Source organism: Neophocaena asiaeorientalis, unplaced genomic scaffold (assembly GCF_003031525.2).
Source record: "Neophocaena asiaeorientalis asiaeorientalis breed wild unplaced genomic scaffold, Neophocaena_asiaeorientalis_V1.1 scaffold129, whole genome shotgun sequence".
Lineage (NCBI taxonomy): Eukaryota > Metazoa > Chordata > Mammalia > Artiodactyla > Phocoenidae > Neophocaena > Neophocaena asiaeorientalis.
This window is the reverse complement of record NW_020172446.1, coordinates 1,742,035-1,761,944: the sequence shown is the minus strand read 5'-3', so window position 1 is coordinate 1,761,944 and position 19,910 is coordinate 1,742,035. Positions and strand designations below refer to the sequence as shown.

General features: G+C 41.5%; 1 protein-coding gene across 5 annotated transcripts in view; it reads left to right on the top strand.

Moving 5' to 3' along the window:
- Positions 1-1,101, top strand: part of RHOT1 (ras homolog family member T1) — a 55,505-nt gene extending 54,404 nt beyond the window's left edge. For all 5 annotated transcript variants that reach the window (XM_024734901.1, XM_024734891.1, XM_024734911.1 and 2 more), the window contains one exon: positions 8-1,101. In XM_024734901.1, the coding sequence (XP_024590669.1) occupies positions 8-125 (118 nt within the window). In that variant the 3' untranslated portion in view covers positions 126-1,101. The remainder of the gene's footprint in view (positions 1-7) is intronic.
- The last annotated feature ends 18,809 nt before the right edge of the window (positions 1,102-19,910 follow it).

The window sequence follows — 19,910 nt, the reverse complement described above, 5'->3', positions numbered from 1 at the left end:
ACTACAGGCACGTGACACAAGCTGACCTCAAGAGCTCCACATTTTGGCTTCGAGCAAGTTTTGGTGCTACTGTTTTTGCAGTTTTGGGCTTTGCTATGTACAAAGCATTATTGAAACAGCGATGATTTAAAAAAAAAAAAAATACTGGCCCTACCAAAAACAAATATTTTATGTACATTCTGAATGCTTTAAATTCCGCTAGAAATATTGAGATATTTATACATGCAGAGTTACTTTGTTAATATTTGTAATTCATGCGTAAGAGTATTTTAATGATAGTTATAACTGCAGTATTGGCTAGCATATGGAAGGAGACAGCTTTACAGCCAAACTAAAATGACTAACTTTCAGAGGCCGAAAGGGAATATTTTGTAAATAATGTACATATTCAGGCAAGATATGGTCTCCCAGACTGAGTTCAAGAAATGATGTTTCTAGACGTTTCTACATGGTATTATTAGTGCTCAGTTGGCTCACTCTCCTAGGTTGAAGTCAGCTCAGAGACTTTATTTACTCATTGCTCACTTATTTATTTCACATTTACTCAGAATGCTCTTTGGGTACTTTAAGTACACGAGGCACAATTTGCCTTTTTCTCTCCGTTTTTAAAAACATGACTTTCTTTCAGTCCCATCCTTCATGGTAGGCCAGCCTTGAAGCCATCGTTCAGTCTAGAAAATTGTATAGCTGAGTGTGATGCTCTCCTTTAAGGAAGGAGTAAGCTCAAGGCGATTAGCACAGGCGTCACCTGTGTGATTATTCTGTTTCCTTTGTCAGTATGTTGAATTTTATAGCCCTTTCAATCAAATGAGAAAAACAGTTTATATATTATCAGTGTTTTTAGTTTAAATAAATAGTCACCATTACTACTATTGAGTTTCCTCCCAAAGTGTAAATCATTCTATAATGGCTGTGTCTATTATAGTATATTACAGTAGCTGCATGTGTCATGAAGTGTTCTATATCTGGCTAGGATAACCTAGAAGCAGCACTTTTTTAAATGGTAAAATAAATCTAATGAATAAAACTCTCATTATGAACCTATTTTTTCCATCATTGACCTTTTCAAGTATTTAAATAAATAAGCACTGTGTACTGTGATCTTGAGTTTTTTGTCTAACAAAAGTAAATATTTCTGTACAGATGTGAATGAAATCCTCTGGTTTCTGTCTTTCCTGTCTTGAAAATTATTTTTTATATAAAAAGATAATACTTATTAGGAAAGAAGACAAGTATGATTTGTATGTATCAGAGGAAACCTATTTTAAAGCTGTGGGGAAATCTATTCTTAGAAAAAGGCAATTGTTTTCCCCTACACATACCTAACTAATGTGGTTTTTGCTATGATTTACATGTTTATTTTCTCCTTTAACATGGATTTTTTTTCCCCTCTGTTCTTCTGAGGGGTGTTTTCTCCCTAAGATCACACCCCTTGAGCAGCTAGGAACAACGTGATTTATTAGCTATAAGCTTGTAAACTAATGTGTGTCACGTTCACTTCATAATTCCATGTCTCCCTCCCCCCTCCCATTTCCATTCTGAATTTGAGGAAAAGGAAAATTGAGCAAAAAATCTGGTGGCTCCTCATTTTCATTATTTTCTGAGAGTTTCTCATTTACCAAATAAATTTCAGTTACACAGCTTCCAATGACAGTTAATTCTTTCCTTCCAAGTTCTTCCCTGTTCAGACTGAAATACTATTTTCAATGAGTATGCCCAAAGGTGAAAAGTAGTATGTTTACATATTTAGATTTTTCTCTCTTAATCTTTTCGCTTGAGGCCTAAGTGTCTGATTCACAAGAAGGCACCTGCCCTATTTCTTTACCTGCTCTTGACACATCTCCCTCCCTGGAGGAAGCCTTCCTCCACTCTCAGTCCAGGCAGGGTGGGTTTGCAGAGGAAATGCTCACTGTTTTCTGCTCTTTAATGTACAGGCTCATGTGGATCTTTCTCCTTGTTTCATATCCACGTTAGGGACTAGTTAATGTGGGGAAATATGTGAATCAGTACAGTAATAGGCCTCTTCTGGCTTTTACAGTTTACTCGAAGGTGCAAGCTGTAAGAGTACTAAGGAAAAATGAGGAAAATAGGACTTTGAGGGTTGAAAGGAAACCTTTCACTTTGCACCAACTGCATTATATTTTAAATGGACAATTCTGAAACTGCTACAGTATTTTAACGAATTTTCGAGGCGGTCCCGTGAAGAAACATCACTTTGAAGGTTCGTAGTCCCTTGGCATAATGTAGTAACTTAGCCTTAATTAGCACATCAGTGGTCTGTTGCTTCTTGCCATTCATCTGTCTTTCTCTTTCACATTTGACCAAAAAATGGGCCATGTCCCACACTGGCAGAGCTTATGAGTGTTATAGTAGGAGTGGGCTGGTGTTAGGAGTTTGGGAAGCACATCACCATTCTGAAATGGCCTGTGAGAAGAGGTAGGAGGGTTGTGGATATCTGTTTGTGCAGATCTGTACATCACCTCTGTCAGAGGAAGGCACCAAAGAGGAGGTATACTGCTGAGCCAGTCCTGATTGAAAGGAGAACTTTTCTGACCTGAGGGAAGGCAACTGAATAATGACTAGCAGAGGGGAAACAGAGGTAAGTGCTCAAACTCTGTATAGGGCATAAACCTTTCCTAAACAGACCCTCACAATGCAACTGGTGTTAACTTTGATGCCCCTTTTGTCTCAATTGTACTAGTAAACATCAGTGTAAAAGTGTCTTTAAAATACATGTGCAAATCTTAAAAATGAATATGTGACCTAATTTTCATTAGCACATTTATTTGGCATAATCCTCGAATTTTTAATAGTCCATGTGATTTTAGGAAGCTGATTCGGGACTAGATGCTTTTTGAGAAATACCCCATGTCAAGATTCTAAATTTATTTAATGTTTGTAGGATGAGAATGCTCCATGCAGGTAGCCTGAACCAAAAACCTTGATCCCCAGATTCACAGTCCCAATAACCCATTTGTTAAAACCTCTAATCTTACAAGTACTTCTTGTCTTTTAAACTCTATTTATCAAAAGGCTCCATCAGTAAGAGTGAATGTCTGTTAACCTGTTTGGCTCTCAGCTCTTTGGAAGTCTCTGACCTGTGAGTATCACAGTTAATGTGTCTCAGATCTCTCTAGTGCATCCCCAATTCAAAAACTATGTCCCCTTGCCTCCCTGTGGCATGCTTACACTTGTCATACCATTTGTCTCAGTTATTTTTGGTTCAGAAAGCACAGACACCTTACTAAAAGGTGAGATTTTGACATCATTAGGAAACTTCCTAACTTCGTAGTGCCATTCTGGTTCCTAGCTGTATTTTCCAGTGATAATGTTTTACTCTGTCGTTTTCTCTTCTCCTTTAGCATAGAGAGCTGCAGAAAGACAGTAAAATTGAGAGATTGTCATTCCTTCTGGGTTTGAAAGCTGCATGTCAGATACACACAAACAAGGAGGCCTTGCCAGTATTATCCTCATCTGTTGAAAAATTCAAGTTCTGTACGAACACTTTTCCTCTTTCAGTGTTTTCCTATTCATACTTTACCCATGTCTTTTATGATCTAAATAACCCTTGGAAGTGTTTGTTATTAAAATGACATGGGTATATAGGCTGTGGTGTAACTTAGGGGTCGTAAACTTTTTCTGTAAAAGGTCAGATAGTAAATATTTGAGATTTTTGCAGCTGCTCAACTATGTCATAGCAAGAAAGTAGCCACAGACATTACATAAACAAATGAGCATGACTGCATCCCAATAAAACTTTATTTATAGGCACCGAAATTTGAATTTTGCATAATTTTCACTTGTCAAAAAGTATTCTTACTTTGATTATTGTAACCACTTAAAATGTAGAAACTATTCTTGGCTCATGGACTGCAGGAAAACAGACTGTGGGCCAGATTTGACCAACTCCTTGGTGTAATTGATGAAAGTACAAGTAGTAAATGCATAGCAGGTTAAAAAAATTCACCTGATTGTTTCGGAATTTGAAAAGGTACAGTACTAGGAAGAACTTAAAACGACTGTAGTCATGTTTTATTTATAGGGAAACCAAGATTGGACCTGCAGAAAGTGTTTGATTTCTTTCACTCTTACTGATGGTCCTGTTGTTCACCAGAACATGGTGCTCTGGCTGAGCTGGCACCCACCTCGCAGCGTGGCACTCAGAAGGTAAAGGGAGCATCAATTCCACTTCCTCTGAGCACTCATCTGGAGCTGTTCTTTTGATACTTGATCCATGTTTGCTTTCCCTTTGTCCAGTTGCGTAATTGACAAAGGTGGAAGGTGAAGGAATCCCACAAGAATGTTTCGTTTGAACTCTCCTTATCTGGGGACTGTCCCCTTGTGTGCCTGACAGTGTGATAATGCTTCTTATTTCTTTAGATTTGAAAGTCAAAATATCAGAGCTTAAATAGACCACAAAGACCATCTGTCCAACTCTGTACATTTATAGCATAAACTGAGCACAAAGCCATACAATTAGTGTGTGCCTGGGCTAGGACTAGATGTCCTGATTCCCAGTTCAGCACTCCTTCCACTGTAGGAGCCAGCCTTAATAACTTGCCTTGATTTTATACCTTTAGTAAATATGCTGTATGTTCAGTTTAAAAACGCAGGCAAGAAAAAGAGGAGAGAGAGAGAAAGAAAAAAATAAACCAATAAAGAGTTTGACATTTCTATTACTAAGAAAGGTTAAAGTTGGCAAAGCGAATTTTCTGGATGCTTTTCAGTTCCTCCGAGGCATTTTGCCTTCCCTTCTTGTAGCTGTCACCAGGCAATTGATGATGTCTATTTAGAGGAGTGCAGTCTTGGCGGTTAGGTTTATTTCAGGTATAGATAATTGAGGGAAGGTAAGGATGTATAACTACTCTTTTAAGAGCATTCTCTGTGGTTTTTGTTTAATTGTTCTAAAATTGTTAATTTTGAAAAAATTACTGTTTTGCTTTTTATTTATAAATGGAAGAGTATCTTGGGACAGGGGCTTTAATGGAGGGGAAACCTCCTTAGGCTAAAGTTTTGTCATTAACTGTTTTTATCTCTACTTTTCCAGTCTGCCTCTGGGATTTCTATAGTTCCAGCCTCTTTTATCCCAGCTTGTTTTGTATACGGTCTAGAAGAGCATCAGGAACTCAGTGTGTCTTCATATACTCTCTTACTCTTTCTACTGATTCCCTCTAGGATCTTTTACTTTCCCCCCAGATTCTTAAAGTGCGGTCACAACACCTGGGAACTTGTAAGGAATACAGTTATCAGGTCCCACCCCAGACCTAGTGAATCAGAAACTTGAAGGTTGGGGCCCAGCAAAATCTGTGTTAACCACCCACGGCCCCATCCCATGATTCTGCTAAAGTTTGAGAACCACTGCACTAGATACTAAGGAGGTAGAAGTAGTTCAATCCAATGGCTTTGCCCTCAAAGAGGTTATAGTCTGTTTGGATAACTAAGTTAACAGTGGTTAAATTTTTTTAAAGACAATTTAATTATGTGTAAGTATAATTTTAATTAAAAAAGGGAATAAACTTAACATCTTCCCTTTCCTCTTATGATAAAATTCAAATCCTAAGGTAGTTTACAAAGCCCTAAAGACCCGGCCCCAGACCTTCTTTGCAGCCAAATGTACACTGTCCCACGTGACTACCCTCTAGTCAAAGAGATCATCTTTCGGTTCTAAGAATGCACCTTGCTCTCTGTGGAGTGCTTTGCCTCTGTGGAGTGCTTTGCCAGATGCTCCCTCTATCTAAAACCCTGTCCTCCCAGCTTCTCATCTTTTGGGTCCCAGAAGGTCAAGGCCAGGATGCCAGTGTCCAGGAGCTGAGTCTTGGTGTTTAAGATACGTGTCCACTTCATCCTCCTGTTCGTGGCATTGACACCCCTGCCCTCACCTGTGCTTTGTCCAGTTACTGTCTCTTTTACCCTCTCTAAAGATTCCATTAAAGGGGTTTAAGCAGGGGAGTGATGTACTAGGCAGGTCTTGACAAATTGCCTGTTCCCCTGTCCCTGGGGAACTGAACCTGGGGTAGCTGACCGGTCTCCGTCCTGCCGTATTGGCAGTGAACTGAGTCCCAAATCTTTGCACTGCAGCCCTCCCAGCCCCCCACTATTGTGTGCCTACCTAACCTTAAAGTACCCAGGGGAATACACGTCAATCTGCTTGTGTCTAACTTAATTTTCTTGATTTATCCAACCCTTTCTTTTTTTTTTTTTTTTTCTTTTTTTATTTCTTAGTTGCTCTGCAACATGTGGGATCTTCTCGGACCAGGGCTCTGGTGGTATTTCATCTTCCTCCTTCCCCAGGAGAATAGATCTTCATCCCCACAGCAAGCACCACTGGGGGGCAAGGCTCTGCCCCTCCTACGCTTGGGTGGCAGCCAGATTTTTTTTTCTACGTGTATCTGACAAATGTCTTGATTAAGCTCTCTTGAGTATTGGGGCCAGTAAAATGTCCCTCACCCCTGTTGTCTTGGCAGGCGGCACAAATAGCTGACTTGCCTATCTTGCTGGCTGCTTTCTCTTTCTCAGTCTCCTGCTGACTCTTCAACCTGTCTTCAACCTTTAAAGTGTTAGCATATCCCAGGGTTCTGTCCTGAGTTTCCTTATCCTCTCTGCCTATACTGTCTCTAGGTGATCTCATCGAGTGCCCTGATTTTATTTTTCTAAATTTTTATTTTGGAATAATTTGAAACATTTTAAAAGTTGTAAAAATAATAGGGTTTGTCTATTCTGGGCATTTCATATAAATGGAGTCATACAATATGTGGTCTTTTGTGACTGGCTTCTTTTTAGCATAATGTTTTCAGGGTTCATCCATATTGTAGCATGTGTCAGTACTTCATTCCTTTTTTTTTTTGGAGAGGGGGCTGAATAATATTTCATTGTATGGCTATACAGGCAGACCACGATGATACTGTATTGTGAGTTTGGTACCAGACCACCACAACAAAGTAAATACTGCAATAAAGTGAGTCACTTGAACTTTTTGGTTTCCCAGTGCATATAAAAGCTATGTTTACGCTATACTGTAGTCCATTAAGTGTGTAATAGCATTATGTCTAAAAAAACAATGTGTGTACCTTAATTTAAAAATACTTTATTACTGAAAAATGCTAACCATCACCTGAGCCTTCAGTGAGTCGTAATCTTTTTGCTGGTGGAGGGTCTTGACTTGATGTTGATGGCTGCTGGCTGCTGGCTGATCAGGGTGTTGGCTGCTGAAGGTGGAGGGGGTTGGGGCTGTGACAGTTTCTTAAAACAAAACAACAATGATGTTTGCCACATCAGTTGACTTTTCCTTTCACAAATGATTTCTCTGTAGCAGGCAATGCTGTTTAATAGCATTTTACCCACCATAGGACTTCTTTCAAAATTGGCATCAATCTTCTCAGACCCTGCCATTGCTTTATCAACTAAGTTTATGTAATATTCTAAATCCTTTGTTGTCATTTCAACAGTCTTCACAGCGTCTTCACCAGGAGTAGGTTCCATCTCAAGAAACCACTTTCTTTGCTCATCCATGAGAAGCAGCTTCTCACCCATGAGAGTTTTTTCATGGGATTGCAGCAATTCATCACATCTTCAGGCTCCACTTCTAATTCTAGTTCTCTTGGTGTTCCTGCCATATCTGCAGTTACCTCCTCCCCTGAAGTCTTGAACCTCTCAAGGTCATCCATAAGGGCTGGAATAAACTTCTAAGTTTCTGTTAATGTTGATAATTTGACCCTTTCCCATTAATCATGAATGTTCTTAGTGGCATCTAGAATCCTTTCCAGAAAGTTTTCAATTTATTTGCCCAGATCCACGAGGGGAATCACTATCTATGGCAGCTATAGCCTTACAAGATAGATTTCTTAAATAATAAGACTTGAAAGTTAGAATTACTCCTTGATCCATGGTCTGTAGAATGGCTGTTGCATTAGCAGACATGAAAACAACATTAATCTCATTGTAAGTCACCAGCTGCATTAGCCCCTAACGAGAGTTAGCTTGTCCTTTGATGGTTTGAAGCCAGGCATTGACGACTCTCTAGCTATTAAAGTCCTAGATGGCACCTTCTTCCAAAATACTGTCTCGTCTACACTGAAAATCTGTTGTTTAGTGTAGCCACCTCCATTAATGACCTTAGCTAGGTCTTCTGAGTAACTTGTTGCAGCTTTTCCATCGGCACTTGCTGCTTCACCTTGTACTTTGATGTTATAGAGACGGCTTCTTTCCTTAAACCTCATGAACCAACCTCTGCTGGCTTCACACTTTTCTTCTGCAGCTTCCTCACCTCTCTCAGCCTTCACAGAACTGAAGAGAGTTAGGGCCTTGCTCTGAATTAGGCTCCGGCTTAAGGGAATGTGGTGGCTGGTTTGATCTTCTATCCAGACCACTCAAACTTTCTCCATGTCAGCAATAGGCTGCTTTGCTTTCTTATCACTCATGTGTTCACTGAAGTAGCATTTTTAATTTCCTACAGGAGTTTTTCCTTTGCGCTCACAACTTGGCGGTTTGGCAAAAGCCTGTTTCAGCTTTTGATATGCCTTCCTCACTGAGTTTAATCATGTCTAGCTTTTGATTTAAAGTGAGAGACGTGTGACTCTTCCTTTCACTTGAACACTTAGAGGCCAGCGTAGGGTTATTAATTGGCCTAATTTCAATATTGTTGTGTCTCGGGAGTAGCGAGGCCTAAAGAGAGGGAGAGATGGGAGAAGCTGGTTGGTGGAGCAGCCGGAACACACATTTATCGATTGTGTTTGCTTTCTTATATTGGTACAGTTCATGGTGCCCCAAAACAATTAAAATAGTAACATCGAAGATCACTGATCACAGATCACTATAACAAATACGATAATAATGAAGAAGTTTGAAATACTGCAAGAATTACCAAAATGTGACACAGAGATACATAGTGAGCAAATGCTATTGGGAAAAATGGCACGGATAGAGTTGCTCAACACAGGGTTGCCACAAACCTTCAGTTTGTTAAAAAAAAAAAAAAAAAAATGCAGTATCCGTGAAATGTCTGTACCATATTTTGTTTATTCATCAGTTTATGGACATTTGGATTGTTTCTACTTTTTTAAAAAATAAATAAATTATTTATTTATTTATTTTTGGCTGCGTTGGGTCTTCATTGCTGCACGTGGGCTTCCTCTAGTTGCGGCCACCGAGGGCTACTCTTCCTTGTGGTGTGCGGGCTTCTCATTGAGGTGGCTTCTCTTGTTGCGGAGCACGGGCTCTAGGTGTGTGGGCTTCAGTAGTTGTGGCGCATGGGCTCAGTAGTTGTGGCTTGCGAGCTTAGTTGCTCCGTGGCATGTAGGATGTTCACGAACCAGGGCTCGAACCCGTGTCCCCTGCATTAGCAGGTGGATTCTTAACCACTGTACCACCAGGGAAGCCCCTGTTTCTACTTTTTGACTATTATGAATAATGCTTCTATGAATGTTTGTGTACAAGGTGTTTCTTTTTTGTTTTGTTTTTTTTGGGGGGGGGCGGTTGCTGCATCTCACAGCTTGAGGTATCTTAGTTACCCGCCCAGGGATCAAACCTGGGCCACGGCAGTGAAAGTGCCAGGTCCTAACCACTGGACCACCAGGGAACTCCCAGTGTACAAGTTTTTATGTGAACATATGTTCTCATTTCCTTTGGGTATATACCTGGGAGTGGAACTGTGGGGTCATTTGGTAACTCAGTTTTAATACTTTGAGGAACTGCCAAACTGTTTCCCAAAGTGGCTGCACCGTTTTACATTCTCACCAGCAGCATCTAAGGGTTCTTGTTCTCCACATCCTTGCTGACACTTGTTATTATTATCTGTCCTTTTTACTGTCACCATTCTAGTGAGTGTGAAGTGGTACCTTCATTGTGATTTTGACTATTGCTGATCTTGCCCCGAACAGTTATTACTGTAATATTTGCCAGCTTTTCTACTTCTATCATTTCTTCTACATTTATTAATTGGTACTGTGAGAGAGAACAGTGCCTTTCCCCCATATATTTATTCAGTGATTTATGTGTATCAGTATATGGGCTTGTGAATATTTACTTTGTTCTTTGCATCATAGTCCATTACTATCATTTATTCCGTTGCTCAGTGTTGCTCATTGTTCTTTTCTCAGGTTTGGCCAGTGGCAGCGCCTTCAGCTTGGTTCATGTGCCGTTTCAGCCTGTGCCCATTATTTCTGAGCCCTCCTTACTTTCTGGCCTTGTAAAAAGTTCCAGGCAACCTTTGTACTTACGTACTTCCCAGGCATCATCCTGTACTTTCCCTGTCCTGGTGCTGACACCAACCATTTCTCCAAGGAACACTGGTCCTTTTATTATTCTATTAGAAACCAAGATCTTGGAACTAGGTATAGCTCATTGCAACTAGCAGCCCCTTGACTTTAAATTCAGTCCTCCAGGGAATTCCCTGGCGGTCTAGTGGTTAGGACTCCGTGCTTTCATTGCTGATGGCCCGGGTTCAGTCCCTTGTCAGGGAACTAAGATCCCACAAGCCACACGGTGCTGCCAAATACATACATACATACATACATACATTCATTCATTCATTCATCCAGTGACTCCCAAATCAGTATTACCAGCCTTGACCTCATTCCAGAAATCCACGCTTCTGTTGTTTCTTGCCTGTAATTACCTCTTGGATATCTGAGGCCCCTTAAACAGAGCCCTTGGTATCCAGCACTAACCACCCCCTTCCCAGTTTTCCCACTTTAGCTGAGTACATTCTCAAAGCAAAAATCTGGGAGTTATCTTCTGCTCTCCCCACCCCTGCAATCCGTCAACAAGTCCTGTTGACTGTGCTTCCAAAAGACGTAACTGTCCTCTTATCTCCATCTCCGCCATGACCACCTAAGTTCAGGCCGCCGTGACTTCCCACCTGGACTAAATGCAAGTTCACTAACTAACTGTTGGCTTCCCACTCCCGTTCTTTTCCTTCTAAAATCCATTCTCTTATGTTGCCATGACTATGCTTAAGTTCTTTTGATGTCTAATCACACTTAAATAAAACCTAGACTCCTTGCCCTGCCTTATAAAGTCTACCTGAGCTGCTCCTTGCCTGCTTCCTGACCTTACCCTGTTCCTAGACCTATTGTGTACCTACTTCAGAGCCTGTGCACTGACTATTTTCTGCTTGGAATGCTCTTCTCTCATATCTCAGTTTAAATGTCACCTCCCCAGAGAGGAACCTTTCTAGACCATCTAATCTAAAAAAAAAAAAGCTCACAGAAACATCACCCCGAATTCTTAGCATCTCACCATCTGTGTTTCATCCCTTTTTTTCCTCATGTGTATTCCTTCATTTGTTGAGTGTCTCCCCTGTGCTTGCATATAAACTTTGTGAGAGTAGCGATTTTTCTTTCTTTAAAATTGACATATAACATTATATTAGTATCAGGTGCACGACGTGATTCAATATCTGTATATATTGTGAAATGATCATTACAATAAGTCTAGTTAACATCCATCATATACAGAGTTACGAAATTTTTTTCTTGTGATGAGGACTTTTAAGATCTATTCTCTTAGCAACTTTCAAATATGCAATACAGTATTATTAACTATTGTCACCATGCTGTACATTACATCCCTATGACTTATTTATTTTACAACTTGAAGTTTGTACCTTTTGACCCCCTTCCCTCATTTCACCCACCCCCAACCCCCCACCCCTCAACTCTGGGAACTACCAATCTGTTCTGTGTCTATGAGCTTGATGGTGGGGGGCTGTTTTTTAGTGAAATTGTATATTTGTCTTTCTCTGGCTTATTTTGCTTAGCATAATTCCCTCAAGTTCTATGCATGTTTGTCACAAATGGCAAGATTTCATTCTTTTTTATTGCTGAATAATGTTCCATTGTTTATATGTGTGTGTGTGTGTGTGTGTGTGTATACACACACCACATCTTCTTTATCCATCCATTGATGGACACTTGGGTTGTTTCCATATCTTGGCTATTGCAAGTAACAATGTAATGAACATGGGGGTACATATTCTTTTCAAGTTAGTGTTTTTGTTTTCTTCAGATAGATACCCAGAAGTTGAACTGATGGATTGTAGGTCGCTCTATTTTTAATTTTCTGAGGAACCTTCCTACTGTTTTCCATAGTGGCTGCACCAGTTTATATTTCCACCAAGAGTGCACAAGGATTTCCTTTTCTCCATATCCTTGCCAACATTTATGTCTTGTGTTTTTGATATTCTAACAGGTGTGAAGTGATATCTTAACTGTGGTTTGATTTTCATTTCCCTAATTTGTGATTTTGAGCATCTTTCCGGGTACCTGTTGACCACCTGTATATCTTCTTTGGAAAAATGTCTATCCAGATCTTCTGCCCATTTTTAATCAGTTTTAAATTGTTGTTTTGCTGTTGAGTTTTACAAGTACTTTATGCATTTTGGCTATTAATTCCTTATCAAATATGTGACTTGCAAATATTTTCTCCCATTCAGTAGGTTGCCTTTTCATTTTGTTGATGATTTCCTTTGCTGTGCAGAAGCTTTTTAGTTTGATGTAGTTCCACTTGTTCGTTTTGCTTTTGGAACCAGATCCAAAAAATCATCACCAAGACTGATGTCAGGGTGTCTTAATCACCACTGTGTACTCAGAGCCTAGAACAATCAATACTTGGCACATAGTTGATACTCAATAAATTTTTTTTTTGGCCATGCTGTGCAGCATGCAGGATCTTAGTCCCCCGACCACACCAGGGATCGAACTCGTGCCCCCTGCAGTGGAAATGCGGAGTCTTAACCACTGGACTGCCAGGGAAGTCCCTCAGTAAATATTTTTTGAATGAATGAATGAATGAGCAGGCAAATAAACGAACTTAAGGTTACTTGCCTTAAAACTCTTTAGAGGTCAGTGCAGCTTATTGGACTGAGTGAGGAAGTAAAACTAAAGGGAAACCCAAATATTTTCTGCTGAGATAGCTCTGGCAGCTGAGACGCTGTGGGGAGGGGCCTCAGCAAAATCAACTACAGAATGACAGGGACTCAGATAACTCAGGTATAGTGGTCATGGGCCTCAGAGTTGGGGTCTAAGCTTTTCTTCGAGTCATCTGGTCAACTATCCTCCTTAGCCTGAGCTCAACAATGTCTCTCCTGCTGCACTTAGTGTTGTTGTTTTGTTTTGTTTTGTTTGTTTGTTTGGCTGCATTGGGCCTTAGTTGAGGCACGCAGGATCTTCGTTTGAGGTATGAAGGATCTTTCATTGCAGCACATGGGCTCTTCATTGTGGTGTGCGGGCTTCTCTCTAGTTGTGGCCTGCAGGTTTTCTCTTCTCTAGCTGTGGCGCGCAGGCTCCAGGGCGCATGGACTCTGTAGTTGTGGAGCGCAGGTTCCAGGGCGTGTGGGCTCTGTAGTTGTGGCATGCAAGTGTTAGTTAAGACGCGCAAGCTCAGTAGTTGTGGCGCGCGGGCTTAGTTGCCCCGTGGCATGTGGGATCTTAGTTCCCTGAACAGGGATTGAACCTGTGTCTTCTGCATTGGAAGGTGGATTCTTTACCACTGGACCACCAGGGAAGTCCCTGCACTTAGTTTTATCACAAGGGATTCCATACTGCTTGGTCATTCATTCATTCAGAAGCATGAGTGAATAAAGTGCTGAGCTGGGTGTTGTGAGAACTAAAGATAAGATAGCTATAGTGAGATCGATTTTTATCTTCCAAGAGGTAATATGTAAATAAGTGTCTACTACAAGTAGGAAAATAATAAGAACTGTAAGAGATAAAATCAAGTGCAGTGGGGATTCAAGCAAAGTGGGAATTTTCTGAAGTTGAGGAGCTCCCAAAAAGCTTTATGGAGGAGGTCGTGTTCCATTTGGACCTTGAACAATGCATATATAAAAAGTATTTAGTTAGTTTCACTCAGGCTGAAGGAGTTCAAGTTCCTGTGTACCTCCTGCTTCTGGGGCTGGAGATCAGCAATCACCTCTTTAAAGGAATTTCCTTCAGTGTGGTATGTAAAAAACATTTTTGACACACATTTCTATTAAAAAATGTCAAGGTAGCTGCTGAGTTTGAAAAATATACTGTATAATAATGCACTTGAGGGACTTCCCTGGGGCGTCCAGTGGGTAAGACTCTGTGCTCCCAATGCAGGGGGCCTGGGTTCGATCCCTAGTCGGGGAACTAGATCCTGCATGCATGCCGCAACTAAGAGTCTGCGTGCTGCAACTAAGAAGTCTGCATGCTGCAACTAAGAGCCTGTATGCCACAGCTAAAGCTCCCACATGCCGCAGCGAAAATCCCACATGCTGAAACTAAGACCCAGAGCAGCCAAAATAAAAACTATATAAATAAATAAATACATTTTTAAAATAATGCACTTGGGCTTCCTTGGTGGCGCAGTGGTTGAGAGTCCGCCTGCCGATGCAGGGGACACGGGTTCGTGCCCCAGTCCGGGAAGATCCCACATGCCGCAGAGCGGCTGGGCCCGTGAGCCATGGCTGCTGAGCCTGCGCGTCCGGAGCCTGTGCCCCGCAACAGGAGAGGCCACAATAGTGAGAGGCTCGCATACCGCAAAAAAAAAAAAATAATAATGCACTTGAAACAACATAGGTGTTCATCTCAAGCAACAGGAAAGCTTTGGTCACCTGTTAGGTGTCAGTGGCAGCTGAAACATGACCAGGTTATAAGCCAGGTGCAGATGTACCATCTTACATTGCAGTCAGGATTCTGCCACATTTTAGAATTCATGTTTTGGAAGTGAGAGTTACTGTTTATCAGAAATGAACTTCAAAGCCCAAATGAAGAAGCTCTGCCTGCCCAGCAGTCAGTGGGAAAGAACTGAGAGGCATGTCACCTGCCAGGGAGAGCCCTCCTCATGTGGCCAGGACTATGGAGCTCCCAAAGCCAAGGATTCTGGGAGTCGGGCAAGGAAGCCTGCTTTAGGGTGTCTCCTGGCTGGCTTCTTTGTGCCAGTGGAGCCACCTGTCTTTAGAGCTCCCTGCTGCACTCTCTCTGCTCGGCTTACATTTATGCTAAACCAAAATTTTCAGCTGATTTTCACTTTGTGAAACAAATTCTGCAACAGAAAACGTGTGGTTCTGGAAGGTGTGAGAAACAGGGACAGCTGTATGTGTTGCTTCACTGGGTGCTCGTTTAGAGATGGAAGACGGTGTCCTCTGGTTGTTCACCCAGCCCAATATGGTTTCTGGTCTTTATGCTGCATTCTGGTAAGGATTAACTTCTACCTGCTACCTCCAAGCAACAGTTCAAGTGCTGCTTATGTTGTATTTTAACTAAATATCTCAAGAACAAAATGGAGGGAATTCCCTGGTGGTCCAGTGGTTAGGACTCCGCACTTTCACTGCTGAGGGCCCAGGTTCAATCCCTGGGTGGGGAAACTAAGATCCCTCAAGCCGTGAGGTGAGGTGCGGCGTGGCCAAAGACAAACAAACAACAACAACAAAAATGGAAAATATAGATTCCGATACTCTAAGCAAACCTGGGCCTGGGGTAGTTGACAGATAAGCATTTAGGTGAGCAGACAGTTCATTGTCATCCCACCTCACCTTAGGTCAGTTCACGTGTGCAGGGGTGCGTGGTGGGGTGGTATCCGTTTCTTTCCTCTTTGTGTGATATTTAAAAGGTGCTTACATTAAGGGGGCACCCAATCTGCATGTATCTTTACCCACTTATCGATATGAGTTCTTAGATTCCCCACTAGCAGGTTGGATTCCCATTCATCTTGTCGGTAGGATGGCTCTGTTAGGGTGCCTCTTCTCAAAAAAATAGAAACAACAAAAAAGGCAACGAATCCTGAGAAGCGGGTATGGGGTTATAGCAGACAAGGGTAAAATGCCTGTCACAAAAGATAACCTGTTTTGCTCATCAATAACTCATCTGTCCTTTGACTTCTCAAGGTCCTGGAGAAACAGGAGCTCAGCTGGCTGTGAGCTAGTTGGGACCCCTACATGTGCTTCAAGCGGTGGGTAGTTTGGGATGGACGGCAAGGTAGCGGTCCCTTTTTGGTTAAGAAATAACTCCTGAGCCCTTGTACAGGGCAGTACAGAATAGGAAATTCTGGATTGCAAGATGAGAATGTGTGCACCAGCAGGCTTCTGCCTTCAGGGTCCAGTCTGAGGACCTGGGGATGGAGGGATCCTCAAAGCGCTTTGACCTCTTGCCAGGACAGAAATGGAAAAGTGGCCAGAAGTGTCAGGAATTGGTAGGTCTCGTTTTCCTCCCCCACTCCCTGCCTCCCACATAAAGCCCCAGAAGGAAAGAGCAGCTTAGCCCCCCTACCAGCAATACTGAACAGTCACCCCCACCCACCTCCAGATCACCCACCTCTAGCCTGTACGGGAACCCTGACCCTTGAGGAAAAAATGCTGACCTATGAACTCCCCCCATTCTCCTCAAATGCACCCAGAGCAGAGTTTTGACTGAACTCCTCATCAGTCCTTTCTTTGGAACCTGTTCTTCCAGCTTCATCTTCCTTCCCTTGTTTCCTTTATTTCTAGAATTCTGAGAGCTGTACTGTTCATTGTTTCTACCCATCATTGTTAAGGGAGAGATATGGAAACATTCCCATGGTAACAGTTTCATCTCAAAATATCTGAATGCTATTAGCTGCTTTCCCACTCCAGGAAAAAGACTAGATTCTTTTTTTTCCTTCTTCATCTTCAGAGAACAGTTGACAGTTCCTCTCTACACTGCAGGGAGGCCTGCCCAGGTCAGGGGTAGAGACCGGAAAGCCCAGAAAGTCAGACTTGTTTCTTAGCTAACTTCACTTTCTGAACAAAGTAGAACCATTTCAAAAACTTAAAATTATATGGCTCTCACACTGACCCAGAGAATTGCTGGTGGAAGCACTGATGAAAATACCGACTTCCTTGGGGGAAATCATCACCTGAGAACACATGAGAGGGGCCAGCACAGACATGGTTCAAAGCCCCACACGCCGCACTGTTTTACCACAGAGCAGTGTGGTTTGAGCAAATTCAGATGTATGTGCTGATTGTCATTGGAGACGCAGCGAGAGGCAGTGGGACGGGAGAGGGTTACGCTTTATATTCATGGCAGGCTTTATGGTTGACAAGGGATTTTCAGATTGAAATAGGATGATGCAAGAGACAGGACACATTTGTTTTAAACATGTATATTTGTTGTCTCCCTGTTTTGATGGGTCAGAAACTTAGGAGCAGTTTAGTTGGGTGGTTCTGGTTCAGAGTCTGTAATTAGTCGCCGTCGTCTGAAGGCTTGACTAGGGCTTGAGGATCCCCTTCCAAGATGGCTCGCTGTTGGCAGGGGGCTGTTGGCAGGAGGCCTCAGTTCCTCACCACATGGGCCTCTTCCTGTAAGGTTACTTGAGTGACTTGGCAGCTCGCTTCACCACAGCACAAGTGAGTGAAGAGCTAGAGAACAAGGAGAAGCTGCATTTTCTTTCATGACCTAGTCTCAGAGGACACACATTGCTTCTGCCATATTCTATCTATCAGAAGTGAGTCACTAATCCAGCCCACACTTAAGGGGAAGGGAATCAAGCTCTACTTCTTGAAGGTAGGACTATCAAAGACTTGTGAACATAATCTAAAACCATCACATCATAGTAGTTATGCAAAAGAAGGAGGCAGTGCTATATGTACTGATATGAGGCAATCTCCAAGATATATTCAGTGAAAACAGCAAGATGCAGAACAGTAAGTTTGGATACCATTTGTAGTTTAAAAAAGCAATGAGGGATACATATGCAAATATACACACATATGGTCTCATATACATAGATTATCTCTTAGAGGATATGCAATAAACTAGCCTCGAGGTAGGAGAGAGATTTGCTTCTGTACCTTTTGAATTTTATTTGTGCAACTATTACTCTTCAATAATAAAATAAAATTTAATTTAAAAATAGATTAAAATAACAGAAATAAATAACATCATTGCAAGAATTCAGAGTAAAAGAATGACCAGTTTGGGTGGAATGAATTTTAAACAGCTACTGGGGTAGATGATTTCTGGGGATTGGTTTGCTTGCTTGCTTGCTAATTTTCTTTGAAGCTAGTTTGCTTTCTTTGAAGGCATGTGTTGAGACAGGAGGCTATAAGCAAGAAGTTCAAGGAAAATAGACTGAGCTCTCTGAAGGAAGGCACTTGGAAGAGAACTTCCTGAAGCTCCCACACCATATATACCTGTACCTGCATTTGTATGTATCTGTTGTCCTTTCTCTTCTGTTACTACAGATAAACTGTCCACAAGGCAGCCCAATTACTTCAGCGTTAGATTCCATCCTCTCTCATCTGCATCTTCCAGCAATTCTCTCTCTCTCCACCCCCTGCATCATCAAATTTTTTTTTCCTTTCTGCTGGATGTTTTTTTTTTTTTTGGCCGCACTCCGCGGCTCTCGGGATCTTAGTTTCCTGACCAGGAACTGAACCCGGGTCCTTGGCAGTAAGAGCATGGAGTCCTAACCACTGGACTGCCAGGGAATTCCCCTTCCTGGATGTTCTTATACAAACATATTGTTATTTCTGCCTTCTGAAAAAATTATCTTGTCCTCATTCTTCTGTTCCCCTTTACAGTAGCATTTCTTGAAAGCTTCTCCAATGTCTTCTCCTATTCTGTCACTTAAAAACTTGAGATATAATTCACCCACCATAATATTCACCTGTTTAAAGTGTAGGATTCAGTGGTGTTTAATATATTCACAAAGTTGTATAACTATCACCACTATCTAATTCAAGAACATTTCATCACCGCCCCCCATATCCATTAGCATATACATTAGCAGTCTAATATATATTAGACCGTCCCCCATATACATTAGCAATCACTTCCCCTCCAGGCCCTGGCAGACATTAATCTACTTTCTGTCTATGAATCTGCCTATTCTGGATCTTTCACATAGATGGGATCATGCAGTATGTGGCCTTTTGTGTCTGGCTTCTTTCACTTAGCATGTTTTCAAGATTCATCCATGTTATTGCATGTATATCACTTCTTTTTTTCAAGATTCATCCATGTTATTGCATGTATATCACTTCTTTTTATGGCCAAAAAATATTCCATTGCATGGATATACTACATTTCATTTATCCGTTCATTAATTGATGGATTTTGGAGTTGTTTCCACCTTTTGGTTATTATGAATAATGTTGCTATGAACATTTGTATGCAAGTTTTTGGATGGACATGTTTTCAGTTTTCTTGTGTATATACCTAAGCGTGGAATTGCTGGATCATATGGTACCTTTTTTTTTTTTATCATGGTGTTCTGAATTCACAGAACAATTTTTTTTAATTTATTTTTAATTTTATTTATTTTTGGCTACATTGGGTCTTCTTTGCTGTGTGCGGGCTTTCTCTAGTTGCAGTGAGCAGTGGCTACTCTTCGTTGCAGCACACAGGCTTCTCATCGTGGTGGCTTCTCTTGTTGCGGAGCACAGACTCTAGGCGCATGGGCTTCAGTAGTTGTGGCACGCAGGCTCAGTAGTTGTGGCACAAGGGCTTAGTTGCTCCGCGGCATGTGGGATCTTCCCGGACCAGGGATCGAACCCATGTCCCCTGCACTGGCAGGAGGACTTTCGACCACTGTGCCACGAGGGAAGTCCACGGTAACTCATTTTTAACATGTTGAGTAACTGCCAGACCGTTTTCCAAAGTGGCTGCAACATTTTTACATTCCCATCATCCTTTCCTGACGTTACACTTGTTATTGTCCATCTTTTTATTATAGCCGTCCTGGTAAGTGTGAAGTGATATGTCATTGTGGTTTTGATTTGCATTCTCTAACTACTAGTGATATTGAGCATCTTTTCATGTGCTTATTGGTCATTAGTATGTCCTCTTTAGAGAAATGTCTCTGAGTTCTTTGCCTATATAAAAATTGAGTTATTTATCTTTTTATTGTCAGGTTGTAAAAGTTTGTTATTTTCTCTCATTCTGTGAGTTGTCTTTTAATTTTCTCGATAGTGACCTTTGAAACACATA